The 23,352-nt window shown below is 38.2% G+C and overlaps 1 protein-coding gene across 1 annotated transcript; it reads right to left on the reverse strand.

Moving 5' to 3' along the window:
- Nucleotides 1–817: 817 nt before the first annotated feature.
- Nucleotides 818–15,281, reverse strand: tbc1d5 (TBC1 domain family, member 5). Its single transcript, XM_046844016.1, is given in 23 exon segments — nt 818–1,922; nt 2,196–2,471; nt 2,670–2,749; nt 2,838–2,934; nt 3,279–3,391; nt 3,394–3,498; nt 4,750–4,812; nt 5,560–5,831; nt 6,271–6,356; nt 7,347–7,453; nt 8,150–8,292; nt 10,173–10,345; nt 10,448–10,517; nt 10,899–10,949; nt 11,134–11,222; nt 12,184–12,286; nt 12,929–12,996; nt 13,092–13,166; nt 13,270–13,359; nt 13,500–13,608; nt 13,733–13,778; nt 14,774–14,873; nt 15,050–15,281. Coding segments are annotated over 23 exon segments (2,643 nt in total). The 5' UTR covers nt 15,149–15,281; the 3' UTR covers nt 818–1,694.
- Nucleotides 15,282–23,352: the final 8,071 nt, after the last annotated feature.

The raw sequence follows: 23,352 nt of genomic DNA on the forward strand, positions 1-23,352 counted from the left end.
CGCTTCCGATCAGGGAGACGATCCTCAAACTCACCATCACTCCAACATCGTCAGCGTTTCCTCAACAAATGTACCAGATGCACATATCATCATCTGTATAGCCGTGGACACAGTTTATCCCTCAGATCCCCGCAAATCACATGAGATCATAGAGCAATGGTGTCGACCTCAATCAGAGGGAAGACAAAATTAAATATTAGGTCTAAATCGAGGGCCAAACAATCAACATTTACTGAAAACACGACACACAGAATAATGTGCACAAATAAAACGAATTAAACGCAGTATATTCTGCTCTTAAGCACATTCGCAGAGCAACAGGTTTGACTCCGTTTCTCGGCGGTCAGTTCATTAATGCTCACTGGGGATGTGAGGGTGTGTATCAGTGAGATGTGTGTGTGCTTTGGTTTTCTTCTTCATCTTTATAACAAAGAAAAGTTCACATATCTACATGCGAGGATTCGAGGCACCGCTTCAGGGATGTTCAGCGCCCACAGAGTCACAACAGTTATAACAGCAATATATTATTACCTCATGAGCCGGATATCATGGCCACAAGTGACCCATTAATGGTTCTATAAAACCTTAAATTGATCTTTATATGACTCCACATTTGTAATTTCTAGATTACATTGACACACAGATATATCCATGTCAGCATGCTTCACATTTCCAGTTGACAAAACTGAAGGATCAGGAAACTGTGATGAAGCACCAGTCCATAATCAAACTACACATCAGCACACTTATAACTGCTGTGACTCTACAATAAACGGGATTAAAATTCGAGTTTAAAGACTCAAACAGGAAACAATGATCATTTTCCAAATTACGCACTTAGGCAAGAGCAATAATTCTGTTTTATTCTTCTAGAGTTAATATCATTCCAACATCCCATGCGTGCAATGCCATTCAGCTACCTTGTGGGCTGAAAGAACTTCAACAAAAGACATGAGCAACAAAGCTAGAGGTCACATATCAAGGATTTCTTTTAAAAATACGGAAAACATAAGTTAGCAAAATCTAACATGGCAATCAAGTGTTAAAATTATTTTAGAAAGAACAAAAACACTGGGACAGAAAAACAGGACAGACATATAAACAGACATGTATTGAGGCACCGGATAATGAACAATCAATGTTAGAGAGAAAGCAGGGACACTGTTAAAGGCCATGTCAAATACATTTCCCCTTTTGGCTTACGTAAGACACATGGTGTATGTATGCCACTGCACATCACAGTCATTATGCAACCAGAGAGAGAGAGAGAGAGAGAGAGAGAGAGAGAGAGAAAGAGAGAGAGAAAGAGAAAGAGAGAGAGAGCAAGAGAGCCTTGAGTACTGATAAAGATTTGTGGACTATTAGGAGTCAGGAGTCTGTGGCAGAGGTAAATACAGTGCTATGGGGTGAAATAAAGTAGGTTTAATTGTGTTTTAAGGTAAATTACAATAACTAGGTAGCTAAATTCAATGTGCAAACAAAAGGTATATGTCACAGGATACAGGTGTATGGGCAGATATTTAGAATACAGGCCTATGAGAACACGGACAGGAGATGACATAAGATCTGAGTTTAAAGGGACTAAGCATCCCATAGGGCAATCAGCCCCAGTTCACAAGTGCAAAAGTCCAGCAGAATGTGTTCTCCTCTTAGAAGAAATCAAAAGATAAAGATCAGATATATATTTTTAGGCTTTAAAGGTCAGCAGTATTAACAATGGTAAAATCAGAGTCTTTGCTGTTAGTGCTGCCCTCTTCTGGGCTGGATGATCCAGAGGTGGTTACCATAAGAGGGTCATGAAACTCAGCGTTGCCAAAACCCTGCTCTTGCTTGCCGGGCACAGCGATCTCGCCATCCGCTGGTTGAAGATCCTCATCCTGTGAGACCAGGATATAGTCATCCCAGTTCCTCCCCACAGCAAACTGGGGTACAAGCAAGAGAGAGAGAAAGAAAAAAACAGAAAAACACTCAGGCAAAAAAAACCCCAATTTTTCAGACATGAAGTGTATCAGTTTTTTGGTTATAGAGCTCTTAAAGATGTTTAGCTGTTTAGCCAAGAGATGCTTTTCATCATTAGGGTTAAATTATTTTGCCTAATTTGCTTACTATTACACTACAACATTGACTTCATTACGTTTGAGAGATCATTGAAGACATACATGTGTGTGAATGCTACAAGTTTTATCCTCTCTAACCTGTTGTTCTGTGGTATGTGTCCCCTCACTTGGCATTGTTGTCTTTTCCTGTATCTTCATCTCGTTGTCTTGCTCAGAGCGATGACCGACATCTAGCTGAGTGCTTGGCTGCACAATTCCAGTATCAGTAATGGAGTCGGCTATGGGCCCATCCTGCTGAGCTGTGTCTTGACCTGTAGAGCAGTAGTGATCATCTGCTATCGTAATCTCCTCATTCTCCTCAGCCTCAAGTTGACTTTGATTGAAGCGCAGTGCTCCTTTTAAGATGTCCTTAATCTGAGGAGAGAAACATTTAGAGGCACTTCAGCAGGAGCTTATGTTGAGGATCAAAATCAGCATATAAGGTTTATTAGATGTTTTTAAAAACAAAAACCCAAGCACGGATGGCATTGTTTTGTTATATGCTGCTAGCTATTTAAAAACAGTTTTCTATCATAGGTGATATGTAAAAAAATAATAATAGTTAGGATAAACCTGCTTAAGTCCAGCAAGCGATACCAGAACCTCATCCTCCTTCTGCAGATGCTCCTGCAGTATCACCTCCTGAATTTTGCCTGTACATCAGGTAAAAAAAAGCTGTTGTTTGCAATGACAATCTTTTAACATGAAATTTTTTTTCGTCAAGTGGCCTGTTCAACTCACCGATGTGCATATTCATCATCTTGGCACAATATTTGCTCATGGCCTCCAGATCATTGATCTGCCCCTGCAGAAAGGACACTTGGGCCTCTAATTCATCCTGTAGACACATTCCAACATTAGCATAACTCATTATAAACAGCAGGTAAAAAAAAAAAGTTGGTCAAAACATCTAATAATTTGATCAACTGTATAACTGTATTACATACAGAATAAAGCCTGGCATCTCCAAAAACTCATTCAAATCATTCTTTCGTTTTCATTTCATGATTAATTGAATTGACAATTAATTCATTTTTGGAAATTGTATAGTGTATATCATATTTTTACATCACCTTTTACTGTTCCAACTACTAAGTAATGAAAGATCAACTATGGATATTTGGTAAATGGAAGAGTGGGAAAAACTGAAAGGCTCAGAAAATAACCAACACTGTGGCTCACCAGGTCCTTTTTGCCTATAGATTTGCTGTGAGATCGTGATCGACTGATGTTGAAGAACAAATCTTTCTTAGTTGCAGAAAGTGGTGGTGATGATGTGCTCGACTCCCGCCCTTGGAAGCAAGAAGGGGTGGGGATGACATGGCTTGATCCCTCCCACCTGACAGACTCTCAACACTCGGTGAGGAGCTCACAGGCCTGAATGTCTGACCTGATAAATGAGCTAAAGAAAAAAGAATTGTACAAGCATTTAGTGAAAACACAGAAAGTAATAAATCACTGATAACAGGAGAAGGGTTTGTGAGTGCATTTCATTTGCTAAGCACACAAAATTATCAATGCCATTACTATATACCTAAAACATATTTCCATAGAATCTCTCTGTATGCATTTTCTCTTCACTGCTACTAATGGATGTTCCAGCATGACAATGCCCCTGTACATGAATCAACATCCGTGCAAACATGGTTTAAACACAAGGTTAGCGTAAAGGAACTCAAATGTCCTGCACAGAACATCTTTGGGATGAACTAGAACACTTTCTGAACCCCTGATCTCCTCAATCTACATCAGTGTCTGATCTCACTAATAATCTAGTAGTAAAATGAACACAAATCCTCACATCCACAATCTAGTAGTAAGTGTCCCAGAAGGGTGGAGCTTTTTATAACATTAAAGGAGGAATTGATGAAAAGTTCAACAAACATAAACGAATGTGCCACAAACTTTTGGCCACGTTTTTTTGTAATATATTTGTAGTGTATTTGCAGATGCAATAACAAATAAATAAATAAATAAATAAAATAATAATACTAATAAATAAATAAATAAATAAATAAATAAATAAATAAATAAATGCAAAATGAATCAATGGGAAATGATTTTCCATACATTGTTGATGGCAGTCCACTTTTCTTATTACTCCTAATTAAATACCTCATTCATTCCTAGTCAAAGCCATCTAAAACTATTTAAGGTGTACATGATTAGCACTGCAATGTAAAATTCAACAATAAATGAGAAATCAGCAATATTTCTGCTGACAGATCCTTCTGTTCTATAGTTTGACTACGTAAATAGTGTAGATATTACAAACGTCAGCACTAAATGCAGTAATGAGTGCTTACTTGCAATTGCTCACTGAATTCCTGTTTTCATTTTGTGTTAAATATTTCTAGTAAAACTCCTCATTTAAATGGTACAATTCCACATTTATTGCAAAACCCTGTTTAAACATGTTTAGGTCTTTTATCGAAGAGCAAAATAGCAGGACTATTGGTCAGATTGTGTAGTACAAGCTAGCTGGATATTTTAAGGATTTGTTTTGATTTCATGGAGTTGCTTGTTTTTAAAGATGTGGCTACAGCTTAGAAATCATGTACAGTCAAACACCAGGGAGGAAAGCAGGCAGCTACAGTATACACTGAAGCAAAGTGGCATGAAAGCAAAACAGAGTAGCTAAAAGAACAGTTACCTGGCATGTCAGAGAGTATCTGGCTGGGATGAGAGATCTGAGATATTCCAGCAGAACCTACATCTAATAGATATGGGGAACAAGGCTACTGTTTACACTGCAAAAATACAGTACAATAATTCAGTTAACTGGTTGAATGTTTTGTCCAACATAGTGACGACTAATTGGGTAGTGTTGCATCTTGAATGCTAAAAGGCAGACAATCCCAACTACTGAATGTGCCAAAGTTTACTATATGACCAAAAGTATATGTACACCTGACCATCACACCCTTATGTGCCATTGAATATTCCATTCTAGATTTATTTCCCCTTTGCTGTTATAATACGCTTCATTCTTTTGGGAAGGCGTTCACTAGGTCCTGGATCATGGCTGTGGGGATTTGTGATCATTCAACTACAAGAGCTTTAGAGATCAGACACTGATGTTGGGTGAGGATGACTGGGGTTCATTCACTGTTCCAGTTCATCCATAAGGTGTTCTTCTACTAAATAAATAAATGCATGCAAGCAAAATTAATCAATGGAAAATGATTTTCCAAACACCAACTGTAATGTTAGAACAGGTTTAGGCCTCTCAGTTCCCATGAAGAGAAACTGCAATGCTACATCAAACAGTGACAGTCTATACAATTGCATGTTTACAAATTTGTGTCAACAATTTGGCTAAAGACACACATTTATACAGAATGTCTGTGTATGGTGTGATGGTATGGAAGTCCACAAACTTTTGGCCATATAGTGAACATGTCAGTGCAGGCAAGTGTATGTGTGAATGCATCAGTAATAATGTGCAAGCGTGTATTCACACCTTTACTGAGATGCACAGGCATGCTCTCAGACTTCAGTAGACGCTGTTGTGCCACATGCATTTGCGTACGAGAGGACATCGTGTTGGTTGATGGCTCAGCTATGGCCAGAGGTTGCTGAGGTTGAGGAAATGGAGAAGATAGCACTTCGCTGTTGATCGGCATTATGCCACTGGAGCCACCACCAATGGGGGCGATGAGCTTCCTCCCAAAGCTAAGCAGAGAGCTGGAGACCTTATTGATGTTGAGAGGAGCCACTTTGGTGCTAACAGCGCTAAAACGCAGAGATGAACAATAAAGCATAAATAACAATCTTGATAAAGATACTGCCTAAAGTGAAAACAACAGACAAGGTAACGGTGCCTTTTACTTTTCACATGTACATTACAGCAGTAAAATTCTTTCTTCACATATCCCTGCAATGTTAGCGAGCTGGTTTTTAAGTAGAGGGTCAGCCATGATACAGCACCGCTGAAGCACAGAGGGTTAAGGGTCTTGTTCAAAGACCCAAGAGTGGTAACTTGGCGATACTCGGCTTGAACCCCCGACCTTACAATCAGTAACCCAGAGTATTAACTACTGATCTACCACCTCGATAAGTTAGCAAAACATTGCATGAATTGTTGCACTTTTTATTTATCACAATCCCACATTATTTAGTCGCTCATATTACAGTAACTATATTAACAAAAAAAAAAAAAAACAGACTATACCGTGTCCTGTCGACGAAGTCAGCTCCATGGTTTTTGTAGTAGTCAAGGTTCTGCTGGAACTGATAGTTGACTGGCCTTGGATTATTCTAAAATAAAAAACAAAAAACATGTTCAGATGTCACATTAGAGCAAACAAGGCCACAAAAGTGTGACTCAGGACAGCCTGAACAGTTTAGCATGTGTTCTGAATAAACATTAATAATAAAAAATGTTCATTGCATAATACAAACCCAATTCCAAAAAGGTGGGGGAAAAAATGTCAAATGTAAATAAAACCAGAAACAATGGAAAGACTGCATATTTCAGAAAGACTATATCAAACTGCATACTGCATCGATTACAACAGCATGGCCTCATAGTAGAAAAGTCTGAGTGAGGAATCTGCCTGCCTGCAGTCCAGACCTTCACAAGCCGCACTTTTGCCACATCATGAAACAAGAATTATGAGAAAGAAGTTGTCCTGTATAGAATCCTGTATCAGACACAAATAGGACAACTTTCTTTCTTAAAACCACAGCAACTGTTTACCTCAGTTCCCAGATGTATAAGCACTGTTGTTAAAAGAAGAGGGGATGCGACACAGTAATCGTGGCCCTCCCCCGTGTTGCAGCCATCAATTTGAAAATTACATTATTTCTTCCTTAAAATTGTGCATTCTTCAGTTTAAACATTTGACATGTTTTCCATGTTCTGTTTTGAATAAAATATGGGTTTATTGAGTTTTGCAGATCATTGCATTCTGGTTTTATTTACATTTTTCCCATTTTATTTTGTAATTGGTGTTATAACAGCATTGGCAACTTTATATAGCTTACCAGTAGTGTAGTTCTTTTCTGTCACTCAATCATGCTCATGCTTCCACAAATTGTTAATCTCTTGTGCAGTAATTAGCACGGTTCTCACAACTGCAAATAACTGTTGCCAAAGTCCTTCAAAAATAAAAGCCTTTTGCAAAATAGCACATATAGCCCATATTACACAACATACTGAGTTCTTGCTTTCTCTGACTTATACCTTGCTTAAATCTGTCCGACCTTTTATATGGATTAAGCACCACAGAATGTATATACTGATACCTTTGGGTCTCTCAAGAACAACGCTTTGTGCAGAAGAGCATTAATGTCTCCAACAGGTGGGTAGTGCATCAGGAGACCCAAACATGTCTGAAAGCTGCTGGCAATCACTAATGATAGGAAACAGAAAACAATGCATGTCTTGTTATTATTATTATTATTATTATTATTATTATTATTATAATACATGGCGTATTAACATAAACATCAATTTTTAAACATTAATATAAAAATATTTTTTCCTTTAGTTAATATCTAATTAACAGTGAAAAGCCTGTCAGCATTACAAAACATCTTAATGTAACTGATTAATAATGCTGACCCGATCAACTAACTGGGAACTTTTGCTTTTAAGGAAACCAAATAATAACAGCAAGTGTCTTTAAACTTGTTTCAATAAAAAAAAAATGCAAGTTTAGTGGACATACTGTATCAACTCGGGAGGTGTTAGCTAAGTAGTTAAGGCATTAGATTTGGGATCCGAAGGTCATGAATTCAATTCCAGCCACACCAACCTGACACTCCTTGGCCACTGAGCAAGGCCCTTCACCCTATAACCACTGAGTTGTTTGAATGTGATAAATGTAAATCACTCTGGATAAGGGCGTCTGCCAAATACCAAAAATGTAAACTGACTATAGCTTCATTATATTTATAATATTCAAGGTTATATAAATATCAGTTATATGGCATTTAAGTGTCAACTAAGCAAACTATGTTCAAATCAAAACGAGTTCACTAAAGGTCACTGAATGTCAATCTAATGATTTATGGTTCCAAAATTAAGGCCATGCAGAAAAACGTACATGCATCTCTGATGTACAGCAGCATCGCTACGAACACATAATCCACCAGATCCAGAGTGATGCTGTCTGCAAGCAGTGCATCCCACACCACCAGCAGGTCCTGCAGAGGAAACTCTCTCCCAAATAACAGGCGGACCCAGCGACTATAACACACACAGGGAAAAAACACAAACAATTGGTCAGTTACTATAGTAGAATATTTAATATTTATTTCTTTTTCCCTGTCTCCCATCTACTCTACTATCCCCCTTAAAATTAATTATAAATTAATTATACTGACGTATAAATCATTGAAAGGTCTCGAGCTGCAGTATCTGAGTGAACTTCTGTACCATTATGATCCCCTATGCCTATTTAGATCAAAAGGTGCAGGCTATTATTTGGGACCTCAAATAATGAGGACTACAGCACAGGACAGATCTTTCTCTTATAAACCCCACACTTAGGGAATAGCCTTCTAATCAGTGTTTAGGACTCAAACACAGTCTCAGTGTTCAAGTCGAGGCTGAAAACATATTTATTATGTCAAGTATTTAATCAGTAAGGTTTTCTTAGTTAAAGGAGCAAATCTGAAGGGATCTAGAGTGTTCAGTGAACTGGGATATTTGTATGCTGTTCTCCCCCCAAGAGCTTTGAGGATGTATTTGGACTTTACTTAATCTTAACAGTCTGCTACAAAAACTAAGGACTTCTGTTTGCATTTGATCACCATCACTGCACACCTCGACATTGTTTATCTGTAATAAATGGAAATTCGGTGCAACCCAGATGAGGATGGGTTCCTTCTTGAGTCTGGTTCTCTTCAAGGTTTCTTCCTCTTACCATATCAAGAAGTTTTTCTTTGCCACAGTCACCACTGGCTCGCTAATTAGAGATAAACTTCTAAGGTCCAAACTGATAGGAACTACATTTATACATTCCAACTTTAAAACTTCTTTATCTCTATAAAGCTGCTTTGTTACAATGTCCTTTGTTAAAAGTGCTATACAAATTAAATTGAAAAACATTCTTTTATGATTATAAAAATTAACTTCTTTTATATCTCACATATCTTGCTGCTATAACATATTTGCATTATCAATGCCAAACAATACTAAAATGTGTACTTCTTTATTCTTCAAAATAGGCTTTGTATATAACAGTCACCAAATAATGTTAAATCTTCTGTTTATTTGATGTTTTCGCTACAATCAAAGTCATTTCAAAAAGTTTTTATTTTTTACATATTTTTAGCTTTAGTTTAAAAAAGTGTATTATAGTTGGTTTTGTTTTTATTAGTTCTTTCTGCCATTCACAGCAAATTCTTTATAACTACTACAGAAACATGTTCATACTCCACATCCATTTTTATAAATACCCACATTTCTCTAATTTGTCACAAACAAGGTTCATCACCAAATTAGTATTAGCATTAATCCTTTATTCCCCCAATTACATTATATTTGGTTACACATACACTATATAGACAAAAGTATTGTGACACCTGACCTTTCCAGTGACATTCTGTTTCTTCTTCAATCTGCTACCACAAAGCTGGAGAAACACAAATGTATAAAATGTCTTTGGATGCGGTATAATAACTTTTTGTGTTCCAACGTGGCAGTGCCGCTGTGCACAAAGCAAGCCCCATGAAGATATGGTTTACATGGTTTGGAGCAGAAGATCTTGAATGCCCTGCTATAGAGAGCCAAACTCCACCCTACTGTACACCTTTGGGATAAATGGGAACACTGACTGCACCCCAGGCCTCCTCATCCTACATCACTACTTGACTTTACGAACACCCTTGTGGCTGATGAACAAAAATGTCCACAAGCACACTCCAAAATCTAGTAGAACATCTTCCCAGAAAAGTGGAGGGAATTATAAAAGCAAATTGGGACTAAATGTGGAAAGTGATGCTCAAAAAGCACATACCGTACTTAAGACCAGGTGTCTGCAAACTTTTGGCAATACAGTAAACATCAAAACCATTAGCACATACTGTTTCTAGAATTCAAGTGTGTATATACTGTGCACTTACATGCCGTATATCTGAGGTGCAATCTCCAGGCGGTTCAGGTGCATGTGCAGTTCAATATCATGCTTTTTTAACAGCTGGTCTTGGATACGGTTTACTTTGGTCACAATGGCCACAGAAGGTCCAGAGTCCTGAGGTCTGGCAAAAGGAATGCTGGTGAGCATCTCTTCCTTTCCCTGCAATGACAACCCAATGCTTGCACCACATCAATTTAATACAACACAATATGTATGGCAAGTGCTATTTGGGGTAAGAAATGAAACGCAGTTGCAACACACCTTGCGCACTTCCCGCTCAAAACTGGAGAACCAGGGCTCTGCTGTTTCCATGAGTTGTGAGAACATGGCACTGTTGGTAATGCAGAACAAATGGGTGACTTTCTAGAATTGCACAAATCAGCTGTAAAAAAAACAAGTGGAATACAACACTAATGGTGGTAGTGGAATCATCCACATTCATATCAAGTTTGTTCATCTCAGTGACTATGTTTAGGACAGAGCAACCCTTAAAATACAGTACAAATATAAAGAAAATGAATAAAGAAAAGCAAGTACTTTCATATGCTGGTAACAATCTTAGCACCATATAAATAATACAGACATTTAACCACTCGTTCATAAGATTGTGATCTCAGATGGATGGACGGATGAATCCATAACCCACAAGTCAGTCAATGACAAAGGCTTAAAAATGCAATGACATTCCCTTAAAAGCAGCACTGTAACTCACTATGCATCGTGCTCATGAAACTTTGGATCCAGCACCACCTTCATCTCCTCACTGTAAAGCAGCACATTCGAAAATAACATATGAATGCTAATATTATGGGTGATTTGTTGAAAAAAAGTGCATTCTGTAAGCAGATCTATCAGAAATAGTCTGGCTAACTAGGTAATGTTGAGTGTTGGAGAAGCATTGATGTTTAATGACTGGGTGCAACATGACATAGTGTGGTGAATCTAACCTGGGAGTCCCAGTCTCACTGGCATGCTGAAAGGCCTGATGGTCAAAGTGCAATACAAATACTATAGGAGCCAACAACTCATGCATACCCTAGACAGATAAAAGAAAAAAAATTGTTAGATACATCAGGCTGAATTATTTAAAATGGGAGTCACTAAGTCCTCATCTGGAATAATCCACCAGTTACTCAAAACTCACTTTCAGGTGTACCTAAAAGGCGGAATGAGTTAATATTCATAATAATAATAATAATAATAGTTTATAATTTTATAAATTCAATTATTGAAGTGAGATTTTGCCAAGTCTTTTATTCAGTGCTCCAGATCAGTCTCCTTCAAACATGCAAGATCGATTAAATTACTGAGCAACACAAGAAGGATGAATTTGGACTGTAATTAATATCAAATGGTTCTGAAAATTAATGTTTGTAATGTATTTAGCTGAACATCAGAAAGTATAACAGACAAAATACAACGGAAATATGTGTTTATGAATTACTACGCCACTGTATAAGGGACCGACTCAGTTTTCACCTGAACAGTGCACAGATGAGTTACACACAACAGCTCTCGACTATGTTGTCTATGTAGCTCGACTCTGAGAACAGTGGTCGGCCATGTCTAAATAACCAATAAGTGAGCTGCTGAAGCAAGAACCAAGGACTTCAATGATGGATTGAAATGTATGTTTCTTTATAATAAATAATACATACTAGAAATAAATGGTGTAACTAGTTATAATAAAACATATCATTTTATTAAAACTCTTTATTGAAGACTTATTGAAGTTTATTCTCTTCGTTTGCGCTTAACATGTAAAACATCCAAGTTTTGATGGCATTATATATGAAGGATGCCATTATGTGATTGCATTGAAAGATCTGGAGAAAGTTCTTCTTTTTCATTGAAACAAACTGTCCAAAAAAAAAAAAAAAAAACGATTTATGGAAAAGAAGCAGACATTTGTGAAAGATTGATTCATGTGCAATAATTGTTCAAAAATGTTTTGCAGTAAGAGCAGTTTTAGAAAACATCATGCATAAATAGAGCACCTGCTTGTAGAGTAACTGCTCATTTTCTCGTGCGTAACAGAAGAGAATATCCGTCAGTTTAGTCCGAATATCTTCCTCTTGAAAAAAACGCATCTCTGGAAACCTGTGCAGATAAAAGCACATTTGTCAACTGCTACACAAAGAACTGCAGTAAAATATCAAGTGATGCTGCATTTAACAAACAAATCAATGCCACAGTTGATCAGCTTGGCACTACAAGAACATCATACTGCATAGTGACATTATGCCACGGTAATTTATTGAACTGAGCAGTCAAGGGTTAAAAGCCCTGCTCATGGGCCCAGCAGTGGCAGCTTGGCGGTGCTGGGTTTTGATCTACTGAGCTTCTAAATGTCACCACCAGCTGGATCATTCAAATTATGCTATGGATACTTAATCAGAGATGAATTCTTAGTGTAGTTGAGATGCTGGTTTAGTAGGTGGTTAACAAACTGCTCAACTGTCAAAGAGATTCTTTGACAAAGTTCTGTGCAAAAAGGTAAATCTATAGAGTACTTCCAGGGTTTAATAAAAAAAAAAAAATAAAAGAAAGAAAGAAAGAAAAAACTGTTTCTCTGTAGGACCGATACGATTGTTATTTATTTGTGACCACAGACCTCTTTAAATGTTTTTCTGTGTTCTATTATTTGTTCAGGCACAACCGACTTTATAAAATGACATTGCCATAGGCTGCCAGAATTTATGTTCTAATGTGAGAGTGCATTATTGTGGTTCACACACTTACGTTCTCAACACATCCTGCTTGATCATACCCCGCAACTCTTTATCCTGGAAGAACTTGTTCCACAAACTCTGGAGAGAGAAAAATTTAACATGGTGTGTAAATAAAATGCGCAGGAGTACAGAGACAGCCATTGGGGAAAATCTCAGCTAGAACTCTACTTCACCCCCTCATCCTGAGACAACGGGTTGTTCACCACTAGGTCCTGCTGGCCTGCAGCTTTGCGTGGGTTTGTGATGTGCTGGAAGACAGGAGGGAAGGAAGGAAATGCATCCTTTTTAATTTAAGTGCCTAAATTATGCGTGTTCGCATGCATACACACTTACACACATGCACAAGCTTACCCGCTCCTTAATCTGCTCATACTGATCTCGAAAGTCCTTAGTCTTTTTGGTCCACTGGCTCTTATCCTCAGGCAGGATGTCTAAGTACAGCTAAAACACCACAGTCATTGATTACTCAGCATGTGTGTCAAACACACGCTCATTCATATGAAAAAAGTTCCACTAGTGTCACTTAGCAGAAACATTATCCCATTAAAGCGTCACAGCTGAAATCTTTTTTTTTTTAATACCTTCCAGCATATGCTGCGAAACCGGCTGCCCCTTAACAGGCCATTAATGCCTGACTGTCTGATCCAGGCCAGATAGTTGCTGTTCTGGAAAAAGTTGTCCCACTCTTTTCTAGATAGATATAAAGACATAAACCCAAACAACACTATAAAACTGACCTAAAATAACCTCTTATTTAAAAAAAGAACGATTTTATGCTAGTAAATAGTTAACGATGTTTATAACAGTTAAAGACCTGTACGACTGAAAGGTCGACTCAGCAGCACTGTTTGGCACGTCTCCTTAAAAAAATGGAAAGAAATGTACAGGAACAAGGTTACACATAGAGAAACAAGGAACATTTAACAGGATAACATGCTAACCATTTACATTATCAGCATTTTCTTTTTTTCACATTAATAAAAAAAAAAAAAATTAAATGTACGACATAATGTACGATCATATATGAGCAACTCACATCTGCTGACATCCGTAAATAATAAACACAATTTTCAATTGGTAATAACAATACCTTAATCTCACACACACACACACACACACACACACACACACACACACACACACACACACACAGAAATAAAGTTAAACAAACTATTCCTCAACTTATCAGTATTTGAGAATGGTTTAACAGTCATCTAAAATATGAAGTAGTTGCAGCACACATTCTGTATAACTGCTACCTTCAGCTTCAGCTTTGTGACAAGAGCGTAGAAAGAACGGCAGATGGGTGCATTGTTGGGTGTTTAAATTCCTTTGCCAAAAAAGTGTATTAGAATAATTTCTTTAGGTAAATGATGTCAGTATGCCACTTAGGAATCTTCTTTAGCAAGACTAGAACGCACACACACATTGCCACTCTAGAGTGGAGACACAATTTGAATGGCTGATGGGGGGCATTTATTATATGGATTCTGGTCTGCATGGTCTTGGTCCTTAAGAAACACTATCAACCCTCAACTGCTGAGTTGCTTCGATGAGATAAAGGTAAGTTGCTGTGGATAAGTGTGCCATAAACGCATTATCTCTAGTTCAGTGGCTCGTGGTTACTGATCACAAGTTTGGGGGTTCAAGCCCATGTATCATAGGCCCCTTAATCCTCTGTGCTCCAGGGGTGCTGCATCATGACTGACCCTGTGCTCTGACTCCAGCTTCCTAACATCGCTGGAATATGTGAAGAAAAATGTCAGTGTGCTCTAATGTTCATGCGACTCTGTTCTTCTACTCTGTTCATCCCTACTGAAAGTATTTGAACCACCACACTTCTGCTTCTACTCACGGGTGCGGTTTTGGTTATAGTTGTTCAGAGGATCATAACCAGTTTCATGCTCTTCTGCCTGTAGCGGGTGTCTCGTTTCAAAGCCTGGGTGCTGCATGTCCTGAAAAAAATTAAAGATGTAGAAATAAAACCACATGCCATGGAAGTACTGACTGACACTGGGACAATGTGACCACTGTGGGGTACATTACAACCAAATTTTACTTTATATTTAATAAAATTATTACATTATTATTATTATATATATTTTTTACAATAAAATAAATCATTTCAAACCTCATCATTATGCATTACCATGGAATGGTTTGTGGCACTGTTTGTGGCAGATGTAACACTGTATACACATGCACACTTGATAACATACATTAAATACATGTAATGATGTATATGATATTCCTTTCAGTTTCACAGAGGGAATTATTAGTTATCTTAATTAACTGTAAAGCACCTCCAAATCTTTTCTAATTGAGACAATTTGCTTAAGAATTACTTTTGAAATGAACCCAGTACTCACTGCTGCTTGGCAGAGATCTGACCACACTGAAGATCACAATCCTGTGATTATTAACCTGAAGACAAGAAACAACAAATTCAAAAATTGAAAATGTTTAAAAAAAACCCAAGACCCACTATATGTGACAACTTCTTAAATCAATCATTTTAATAGCTTTATAACATCTAACAGAGTGACACATTAAAAAACATGAAGACTATATTCTGCCTTAGACAAATGTATCCTTCTTGCAGCTAAACAATGGCAGAATGCATCAGCGGGGTAACACGGTATGAAAATTTTTTCAAAAAAATAAATCTGGACCAAATCTTGATAAGCATAGACAAAATGGACACATGCTTGCTATGCAGTATACGCACAGTTTTAAATCATTATTTCAGATAAAGTTGGAACAGGAATTAAATATTTTTACACAAATCAGATACTAACATATATAGAGATATACATGAGGTGGTATCAAAAGGTTTGAAGACTAGTTTTGTAACACGCCAACAGATCTCAGCACAAGGCTGCATGCACAGTCACATAAAGCACCAACCTTCATAAGTCAAGGTGCTATTCTGATGATGTGCGTAACCACGTCTGTTATTCTGACCACATGTGCACTCTGTCACCGAGCTCTTCTCACCGAAAACAACATAATCTCACTTTCGCCCCACCCTACTCGCCAGACATCGCCCCTTTTCCAAAGATAAAGAGCCAGCTCAAAGGTCACCAATTTGACACCATTGTGGAGATCCAGCTGGAATAGCAGAAGGTGTTAGACACGCTTCAAAAAGAAGACTTCCTGGACACATTCCAGAAGTGGAAGGAACCCTGGGAGTGTTGTATTGCTGTGCGAGGGGACTATTTTGATGGTGATGGTGTGTAAACATAGATAAATAAAGTACTTTCTTGTAAACAGAGCTAGTCTCGTAACTATTTAACACCACCTTGTAAGGTACTATTTATGTCTGTTTAACGAATGTGATTACAAAATGAATGCAATAAATTAACCAGCACTGTTAGAAAACCAACAAAACCAGATATCAAAAACATTTATACATTAAATTACTGAATATTAAATAAATGATTCGATAAATTGTGAGCACACAGAAGACTGAATCAGATCGATGTTACCAAGCTGTAAAGAACATCTCACACACAAGCACACACACAATGTGAACGGATGTCTATGAATGAGAGACTCTTCAGGTGATACCTTTTAGGTAACTTCTATCACGAGCTTAAAGGGTTTGGAAAAATGAATAGTGGCACAAAAGGACAGTGCAATATTTTGGAATCACAGCAGAAAAATGTTTATACAAAATTACATCCAATTTAAATTCATTTAAAAATTCATGAGAAAGTTTTGGTCTTTAGGAGCTTATTAAAATATTTATTTTTTGTTCTTTAAAGAGCAGGCAATCTTATTGGCAAAATATCATGCAACAGCTGAAGATATTTTGTGGCAAACAGATATTTCAGATTCTTCACAGGGTTGAAATAATCCCACCCCTATACTACATGCATCGTGCTTTCTTTGTAAGAGCTACATAGACAACATAAGATACTGCTTACAATAATAATGCACACATGCACATACACGTTATCTTTCAGAACAGTGCGAAAAAGGCTTTCAGTAGAGTGAACACCAGGAAGGCAGCAGGTCTACACAGCATCACCCGTCATGTTCTTAAAGCCTGCACTTAGCAGCTAGCACCAGCATTCAGAGATATTCAACCTCTCCCTGGAACAATCAGTGTAAGTGTCGATTATAGTTCCTGTCCCAAAGAAACCTCAGCCCACCTCCTTAAACATGTATATTCCAACAACCCAGACTTTGAAAGAATGTTTAGAGACTTCATCACCACAGATCCTTCACATAGTCCTGACACAGCTAAACACCAGAAAAGAAAATATTGGTAAAATGTTTGTTAACTACAGCTTAGCATCAAACAATATAATTCCCTCTAAACTCCAGACTTGGTTAAAAGGCGTGAGATGGACAAAGTCTGTCTCTGTATCAGTGGATCTCCATTTTCTTGACGGACAAACCACAAGCAGTAAGCAAGAGCAGGCATGTGTCAACCTCCTTCAGCCTCAGCACTGGTGCCCCCCAGGGATGTGTACTGAGCCCCATTCTTTACATCAATGACAATGTGGCCACTGTCAACTCTATCAACATTGTCAAGTTTGCTGTCAACACATATTAGAGAGCCTGATGCGCACCAAGGTGCCACTTCATGAAGTTGAAAGGTGCCGACCCTGCATGGATCACGAGGCATCTAGAGGTTGCTCCAGCTCCAGTTGTGTCTCACCTCATGAAGATTTCAGGCATTCAAAGAGAAGATGCCGACACTGCAATGACCTAAGATGTACCAGCTGCAGCTGTATCCCACTTCATGAAGATTTTGGACATTGGGCTTCAAGGATAAACAACATATTATTCAACATTTAAAAAAACAAAAAAAAAACATTCTACACATGCTGTTTCTCGATCAATGGACATTTAAAGGCTCTGGCATGGAGGAGTTGAATTGATAATGATCTCGGACGTTAAGCTAATTTATGAGTTATGAGTTTAGGAACACCTGATTCCACAACTACAATATTGTGGAAAGGAAATTACTTCTAAATCACACACTCCAGTGCTCATGATATTTCTCACTCTCTTGTTTGTAATGTTTTAATGATTTATAATCACACTCGTGGTGTCACTCAATGGAGAATGGGTTTCCTTTTTGAGTCCGTTTCCTCTAAAGGTTTCTTCCTCATACCATCTAAGTGTTTTTCCTTGCCACAGTCACCCCATGCTGCTCATCAGGAGTAAATACACACACATTTAAATATAAGTGAACTTTTTATTCTATAATTATTACATTCTATAATGCTGATTTGAGACAACATCCATTTTGAAAAGCATTAAAGAAATAAACTTAAAACAAATTGAACTGAATTGAAGTCTGGGGAACTGGTGCCCAGAGAACAATCTCCTCCTGAACCTCAGCAAAGACAAAAGAGCTGATTGTGGACTTCAGACAAAAACAGAAGAACAGATACCACCTACTGGAAATCTACTGTACCCCAGCTGATGTTTATTTCACAAAACCAGTCATGGCACTGTCACAACATCATCCTTGATAAGAAGGCCCATCAGCATCTGTTCCATCTTAGACACTTAAGTTAAGAGACTTTAAACTGGTCTCTAACGTGCCCAAGATTTGTATACTTGCACCTCTGCAAGCATATTAATGAAAAACATCAAAGCCTGGTTTGGGAACAGAATCAAGCATAACAGATAAGCTCTCCAGAGTGTGTTATGAACAACTGAGCATAAAATCTGCATTAGATTGCTCCCTAACTGCAGCAAGTGTTGCTGGACCAAGGTCAGGAAGAACAGTGACAAACCTCAGCCATCCAACAAAGGACACTTGTCTCTGTTGTAGTCAGAGAAACACTACCAATCAATGAAAACCAACACAGAGAGAATGAGGAAAGAGCTTTGCATTGTATGTCATATGCCAATCATAATAAGCAATTCATTGCATGTTGTACTGTGTGTGGTTATGTATGTGACAGATAAAATCTAAAAACCTGAGGTTTCCCAGCATCACATTCACCCTGCCAGCTCGCCTCTTCCCATGCTGTATCCTGGTGCCGTCTCTTCCCCAGGTAAGCCATGCACATACTTTAACTCATTTCAAAGCCAAGTATCTTACTTTTTAATCAACTACATTTTGCGTAATCAGTCGATCCTTTTTATTTATGAGTGGATAAAAACTTTTGTTAATAGTGTAGGGAGTGAAGTTTGAGGTCATTGAGGATGTAGTGGCTTTAAATAATAATAATAATGAGACAGCAGTGGCCCGTGATTTGGAGTCACGGGACAGAAGAGTCTGTGCGAGTATAAGAGAGAGAGAGAGAGAGAGAGAGAGAGAGAGAGAGAGAGAGAGAGAGAGAGAGAGCGAGAGAAAGAATAGTCCATGCAGTACGTTTGGCACACTGCAGAAAGTCATCAAAGTGACTATCCTTCATTACTTGTCGGATCTGCGGGCCGACAAAAACACCTTCTTTTGTCTTGGCATCACTGATGCGTGGAAACAGCTGTCGCAAGTATGCAAAGGCTTCACTTTTCTTGTTCATAGCCTTAACAAACATAGTTGTTCATTAGCCCAAATTTTATGTGCAAAGGTGAAAGGAATGTTCTTCAGATTAACCAGTGGGTCATGTGCAACATCATCCACAACTCTGGTGGTTTTGGGACTTTTCTTCATGTACCACTTGTCTCATTGCAGAGGCAGGGATTAAACTGCTAGTACTTGGAAGAATCCTGAGACATTCGTCATTCAGACGTAACGATCAGTTACATGGTCCATCTGCTCCCTCTATATCATTAGAATGGCAAAAGGCATGGATGGAAGTTTGTAAAAAAAATCAAGAAGATGGATTTTGACTGTAATTGATACTAATAGCCTCCTACAATGGCTCAGGACCACATCACTGCACACCTCAATAATGATAAACTGTAATAAATGGACATTCTTTGCTACTCAGATGAGGATGTTCCCTTTTGAGCTTGGTTCCTCACAAGGTTTCTTCCTCATGCCATCTGATGGATTTTTCCTTGCCACAGTCACCACTGGCTCGCTCATTAGGGATAAACTTACAATTGTAAGGAACAAACATTCTATTATTACTGCTTTATCTCTATAAAGCTGCTTGGAGAAAATGTCTGTTGTTAAAATGTTACAAATAAAAATGAATTGAATGGATGGACACCCAACACACAACCTGTTTGCACAAAATGCAAACCGTATATGAGGAGATAATACTTTGTCCTGGTCACTAATCTTCTAATAATCCCAAAGTATAACTCATATGCCTTCTTTACAAGTGCTGTCATACTCCGTTTCAGCGGCTTCAAATTTAACTCACTACAGGTGTAACAAAACGTGTCACGGCTATTGCTACATTCGCGTGACATTTCGGAAATCATATGCAATTCAATTCACAGCCATTGAACTCAACAAAGAAGGTTAGAATGACTACTGCTGCTACTCACTGCTGCAGCTAGTTATAGAGTGGGACACAAGCTATGCGAGTCTGTGGCATAAATTGCATCGGTTATGGCTGTAATATATAATCATTTTGATTCAAGAATATCAGGAGCTAACAGCAGGCAGCTAAACATTAGCACAAATGACTAGAGGTCGACAGATTTATCGGTTTTGCTGATTAATCGGCACCAATAGCTGATTGCTGGAACTATCGTTTAAAAATCCATACCGATGGTAGCGAAGGTGCCTGGCTATCGGTTGACCTCTACCCATGACTTTGCAAAACACCCTGATTTTAAATTATTTTTATTGTATATTACAGAATTGGCCATTTCTTAAAAGCCTTCTGTGATGGGACATTTTTTTAATTGTTTCTGTGATCAGCTTTCTGACTAAATAAATGATGAAGGAAAAAACATTTAAACTTGTGCAATTAGAAATTCTACAGTGAGAAGATATAATTTCATGACAATTGTTTACCAACGGAAAGTCTTCAAGACCGTTGCCAATCTTCCCAGGAGTGGGCGTTTCAGCCAAACAGAGCCTAAACAATCCTATCTGCCAGCTTGATCCCTAACAGTGTAAATGCATTAATAAAGGCCTTGTTTTGATATTCCACTGAGAGAAGAGAGATATGAAGATACAACGTGGTCCTTCACTAGCACATCACAGCACATTCAGTGAAAACTCAAACTGTTTAATGCTCAGAGAGAAGAAGAAAAGTACATATGTTGCATCATGTGACCAACATACCTCTCTAAGCACATTAACTATTTATGTTCATGACATCACTTACGAACTTGTATTAATAACAGATTACTCTTGAGACAAATGTGAGACCATCTGTCCAAAAACTGAGTCAAGGCAAAATCAAGCCTATTGAGATGCTGTGGCAGGATCTTAAAGAGAGCTCTGTATAAAAGACGAACCTTCAAACTAAATGGACTAAACTAAATGGACTGCTGCGATGCGGTAAAAAAGCGTGGTCCAAAAATGATGTGAAACTCATACAGAAACATCGACTTCAGGTTTTCTGTGGTTCCACATTAATTATAATTCTACAGATTTATAGAGAGCATTTATATTTTTGGAGAAAATAAACATTGTCACCTCATGTCATTTTTTATTTATTTATAAAAGTTGTCAAGAACCACAACAGTTTATTTCAACCCTAATAAATTAAAACAACAGAATTAAAGAAGGTTGCACTTTTCTTTTTTTACCTTGCCTGTATTTCCTTTCATGACAAATCTGCTAGAATATGATGTTTTTCAGTTCTCCTAGATCTTTTAACTGCTATGAGCCTTAAGTAAACAACTTTCTCTGCTTTTACATTAGAAGGAGGAACCGAGAGAACACGACATAAATAAACTTCCCACAAGACAAGAAAGGAAATGATAACATTCAATGTAAATGTATGTAGAAAACGTGTAAAACCAGAGATGTGTTTCCAATGTCAAGCTGCACATTCGTTTTGCTTCCTCTGAAAACAGGAAGATTTGCCCCTAAGCTAAACAAATGTTAAAAACAACGACATGAAAGCAGCCAGACTGTTAGTTAGATCTGAGGCTGAGAGCTTGTTAAATAAACTCACATGCCTAACCTTCATCAGCCGGGTACAGAGCTGCACCAATCACATGACCCACACAAATTCCATCAGCTTCAAGCAAAATGATCACAATATAATATCTGGGAGCAAACATCATGCTGAAAACCATGCAGCACAGTCTTTATTAAACCGAAGAACAAATCCAGAGATAATACTGTCTGAACATAGACATCTGAGCTTCCTATTAATGCATCCCAGAGTCCTGTTTAGCACATTTCACTATAAACAACAGATAAGATGATGTATAATAATACATATTATTATTATATTATTATCATCATCAAGCATTCACCATTCTCAGTATTCCACTAAGTGTTTCCATGTGTCAATATGTCTTGGGGGTTGATCATGTGAAACCAAACCATTTAGATTTATTGCTCTTGTTATGAATAAATCATGGAATTGCAAGGCAATGACCCACTTTACTTTCAAACAAGTTCATTTGTAGGATGTTTTACTTTTAGTACATTCCTTCAATAGTTTCCTTTCAGAATAAACCCAGTAGATCTGTTTAACCGGAAACTTTTAGTGGATAATGTGTTTAGATGAAATATGAGGAAAAGGAAACTGAACAAAATGAAGCCTTTATGACTGTAGGGTTGGACTGAACGTGGATTACTGGACTCCTGATAAAAATAAAATACAATTATATAAACCATAACGAAGACCCCCCCTAAGTAATAATCACATGACATCACATGTGCCTCACTGTCTGATATTATTCCAGTGTAAATTACAGTCCTGCCTGCTGAGAACAGGTCGAGCGAGTCAGGCTGCTGATGCACACTAGCTGCACACTAGCTTCTCTCTCTCACACACACACACACACACACACACACACACACACACACACACACACACACACACTCTTTAGCCTCCGTTCCAGGTACAGACACTACTCCGTGCCGCACAGTCGCCCTGAATCCCCTCCAAACAAGGCCATGAAGTCGGAGAGTTTGTTTTACCTGCTATTGCTCGAGCAGTCTCTCCATTCTGCAGGCTGCATGTAAACACAGGAACGCGAGGCAGGCGGAAGTACTGCAGAGCAGCTGCTTGCACACGTGACACAAGACCGGAAGTCCGTGTGACACCCGTAGAGCTAGAAAAATCTTTTTTTCATAATAAAAGAAGCCTGAAGCTACCTGACTGTACTACGCATGCGCGCCGATATTTTCGAAAAAATAGGTTTGTCATACATTGTGGGACGTTTTAACCCATTCTGCGCATGCGTGTCATTTCACCCATGCCAGCCCAACTCACACACCCTGTCAGTGGCGGGCCGTGCATTTCACACCTAGGTGTTCAGTGGTGTTCCTCCTGAACCAATCCAACCTCTTAATACCATCATCCACACTGAACTCCCTGACCTGCTTTGGATCTACAGCAAGTGGTGCTGGACCAGGCCCAGGAAGATAAT

The sequence above is a fragment of the Silurus meridionalis genome, chromosome 29 (genome assembly GCF_014805685.1).
Source record: "Silurus meridionalis isolate SWU-2019-XX chromosome 29, ASM1480568v1, whole genome shotgun sequence".
In the NCBI taxonomy this organism is placed as follows: domain Eukaryota; kingdom Metazoa; phylum Chordata; class Actinopteri; order Siluriformes; family Siluridae; genus Silurus; species Silurus meridionalis.